At 44.4% G+C, this 3,903-nt stretch overlaps 1 protein-coding gene across 1 annotated transcript in view; it reads left to right on the top strand.

Moving 5' to 3' along the window:
• Positions 1 to 426: 426 nt before the first annotated feature.
• Positions 427 to 3,903, top strand: part of LOC106810334 (plectin-like) — a 15,914-nt gene continuing 12,437 nt past the window's right edge. Inside the window, exons 1-3 of the mRNA XM_014813643.1 lie at positions 427 to 432; positions 1,458 to 1,550; positions 2,710 to 2,787. Of these exons, the coding sequence (XP_014669129.1) occupies positions 427 to 432; positions 1,458 to 1,550; positions 2,710 to 2,787 (177 nt within the window). The remainder of the gene's footprint in view (positions 433 to 1,457; positions 1,551 to 2,709; positions 2,788 to 3,903) is intronic.

Below are 3,903 nucleotides of genomic sequence, written 5' to 3'. Positions count from 1 at the left end.
TACGAATACTATACTAGCCGAGTAGGTTGTGAGTACTTTCCCGAAGCCAGGGCATGCTGACAAGCGGCGCGCGTTGCACAAGGTCAAGTCAAGAGGGTAAAGAAGGGGAACATTCCCCTTGAACTGCATCACCTTAAACGGACCATAAAGGTATATGGCGACGCACATGAAATTCTGAGCTTGCATTGCCCGGACAGATATTATAGTCGATGATATACTATCATATATATAATTCAAAATATACTAGTAATACTATGCACTAGCATAGGAATGGTATATTATAGGAGATAATTATAACGAATTCTTCCTATCCTAACGGCACCTCCAGCCAGTCCGTGCAGTTCCTCGTTATCTGGACCGGCGCCATCTTGTTTGACCCTTCGCAGGCCTCGACCTAGGCTCGTGAATAGTCGGTGTAAGGTAACGATGAAGGTGAGCGGTCAGTGTATCAGAGCGAAGTAGGGTCTCGTATAATGCGTACAGGCTGAACAAGGAGTTATATCAAGTGGCGGGGAGCGCGCAGTTGCAGCTGTGATAACAACACGGTCGTAGCATACTGGACGATGACTCACCGAGACATCTACAGGACGCGAAGAAACGATCGAAGACCTACGGAACCGAACTCGACTACAACGCATCGCGCAAGAAAGGGGTCATCATAATCAGTAACAGCGCCTATTGGAGGCGAGGGCATGCAGAAACGGAGAGGTAAGGTGGTCGACGCAAAGATCCGTCAAGGAGGTGGGAACGGCACTCTAATGTGATCTCTCTCTCTTGTGGGCAGGTCCATTGAGACTTATAACACCGTGCGCGATTTGGGCCGTTTGAAATAAATAATAAAAGATGATGGTAAAATAACATAATAGGATTCTAGTCTGAAACAAGGTACTTTACTGACCGTCGAACGGAAATAGTCTCAAGAAATTAAAATTTGCTGTATGCGGCAATCGCCTAATAAATTCCCACGTAAAGGCGTTTCCGAAGCTCCTACTGCAAACGCAGAATCCCACGCCAGCGTGAAATGCAATACCCGCGAGCAAAAAACTTTTTTTAGATGTGTACCTAAGGAATTTCGCTCAGAATAAATAGACGTAAAGACGCGTAGTTGTTTCGCTCTGAAGTTTGTTGGCAGCAATGAGAAATACTCCCTTCTCATCTGCTGCGTACCTTTATGAAGTTGGCTTATTTGAAAGGGACCTTATGAAATTGCTTTCCACTGACGTGTGAATAGAGTAAAGTGTCTGTATTAACGGCTTTTGCCCCTCAAAGAGGAGGGTTTAACAGTAATTGGATTGTTGGACTGTTTAACGAAAAAAATGGAGGTGAAAACTGCTGTAATTTTGCTATTAGAAGCTCCTCCCCCCAACTCCTCGCCCCACCCTCCCTCCTATCCCCACCCCTCCCACTCCATGGTTTTTCTTTGTGTTTTTATTGCCTAGTTTGCTTTGTGTTTTTAGGTTTCTCGAGCGATGTTCTTGCATGACTTTATTAAGAGATATTCTCGGGCCGTTTTAGCAACCATCTACGCAATTTCAAATAGCACGTCCGCGGTATAAAATTGAGAGCGACGATGAACGCATAGGTTAATGTCTTGTTAGCTACAAGGCCTACAGCTTCCAATTAAATACATGTCCGCCTCTAATCTATTATGTTGCGTCAGAATTTCATGGCATTTAAAGGCATATATATTATACATATATATATATATATATATATATATATTATACGCTATTGATAAAATGAATATCTGTGTAGCACGAGGAGCAATAGGCAGCTGCATGCATGTGATATAGGAGGACGCTGGAATGTCGAAGGCTGTTATAATTATAGGCTAATATAAGAGGAGTGATCATGAATTATTTATACCGAGCAGGCACGCAGCGCAGGTATAATTAGATAAGATAACATGACACCGTGTGCATGCAGGGCGTAATGTTTATCGCGTATCTAAGACGCTCTTAGACTGCGCGAGTGACCCATGCAGTCTTGTAATCGCGAGCTCAGCTCCCGCTACAGAGACGTTTGGAGTCAGACTAAATAAGGCACTCCAATTTGAGGAAAGCTATATAACACGTTTGCATGTCAGCACAACGGAACTTGAGTGCGGATAAGAGATATCACACTTCAGCTCATATTATACGTAATCATATATATAGCGATATAGCCGTCAATGGAGAGGTTCGGCGTGGGATATAGGATGTGAAAGTGAGGTGCATGAGGATACTCAGGATACTGCTGCTGCGCTTTATAGCTGAGGCTAACAGACTGAGCTTTCCACATTTACCGCACGCTCACTCACAACAGACTCAACCATACCAGCCGAGCCGGAAAAACTCGTGGAGCAAAAACGAGTGTTGAACTGAATCAGGAGTCGGTGTTTGGTGAGGCAGCGACCTCTGTTATATTTCCCCAGCCTGTGATCCGCGCGTCATTATCTCCGAGCTTATAATTATAATCTCGGCTGCAGTAGTAACCAGGGTCAGTTGTTCTTGTGCTGTGTTGAACTTTGTGCTGTGGTGTTGACCTTGTCGTGGTGGTTGTTGCCATGGTGATTTCACGATTTTGATTTCACGAGTTTGCCGCAGTGACAGTGGTTGTTGTCATGGTGATGTGTTGTTGACCCTAGCTGTGTTATTGCTGTTGCCATAACTACGTGATGCTACCGCCGAGTTAGTGGCTGTTTACATGGTGATATGATATATGTTTTAGGATGAGATACAAAAGGAGTCTGCTGCCGTAATTTTGGACCACGAACAACTTCAGGCGCAAAACAGAGATCTTGAGCAGGTAACTATAATTATTTTATTGACATTGTAGGTATGTATCAGGGGTGAATATACAGTGACATGCAATTGCAATTAAAATTGTAATTTGTGACATTAATTGCCTATACATATGCACTAGCATAGGACATGTATATTATAGGAGATAATTATAACGAATGTCTTCCTATCCTACCGGCACCTCCAGCCAGTCGGCAGTTCCTCGTTATCTGACCGGCGGCCATCTTGTTTGACCTTCGCAGGCGATGAAGGTGACGGCGGTATCAGAGCAGCTCGATAATCTACAGCTGAACAAGGAGTTATCGGGCGGGGAGCGCGTGGCTGTGATACAAGCACGCGTGCTACTGGACGTGCTCACCAGACATCTACAGGACGGCAAGCGACGAGACCACGACGAACTCACGCATGCGCAGACGCTCGAACAGCGCCTAAGCGAGGTGCAGACGGAGAAGGTAGGTGGCGACGCTTACGTGCGCGATTTGGCCGTTTGAATAATAATAAAATGATGGTAAATACTAAATAAGCACAAACTGTATTTACTACCAAAGTCTCAAGATTGAATTTGTGTATGGGCAATCGCCTAATAATTCCACGTAAATGGCGTTCCAATGCTCCTCTGCAACGCAGAATCCCACGCCACTGTAAACAAACCCACACCAAGATAGATTTCCCAGAAAAATAGAGTATACTATTTTTCTCTGAGTTTGTGCACAATGAGAAAATCCGTCTCACGCGCGTACTTTGAAGGTTTCCCGTGTTCTTGGCTACTTTTTAAGAGATATTCTGGCGTTTTAGCAACATCTACGCAATTTCAAATAGCACGTCCCGTATAAATTAGAGCGAATGAACCATGGTTATGTTGTTAGCTACAAGCCTACAGCTTAATTAAATATATGTGCCCCTTAATCTATATGTTGCGTGAATTTCATGGCATTTAAAGGCATCTACTATATAATAGTGGAAGGAGCCGAAGTGTCGTTTTACGTATCTCCTCCGAAACCGTGCCGCGTGTGCTCGCGCGAATCGAGCTGGGGCCCCTTCTGGGCGTCGCGACTAGATTCCGCTACGTTAGAACGCGATTTTTTCATCGTAAAGTCACTTTTTGAGGCAATTTTCTAAA

The sequence above is a fragment of the Priapulus caudatus genome, unplaced genomic scaffold (genome assembly GCF_000485595.1).
Source record: "Priapulus caudatus unplaced genomic scaffold, Priapulus_caudatus-5.0.1 Scaffold434, whole genome shotgun sequence".
NCBI classification, from domain to species: Eukaryota; Metazoa; Priapulida; class Priapulimorpha; order Priapulimorphida; family Priapulidae; genus Priapulus; species Priapulus caudatus.
The sequence above is the reverse complement of the archived record's forward strand: the minus strand, read 5'-3'. Positions and strand labels throughout refer to the sequence as shown.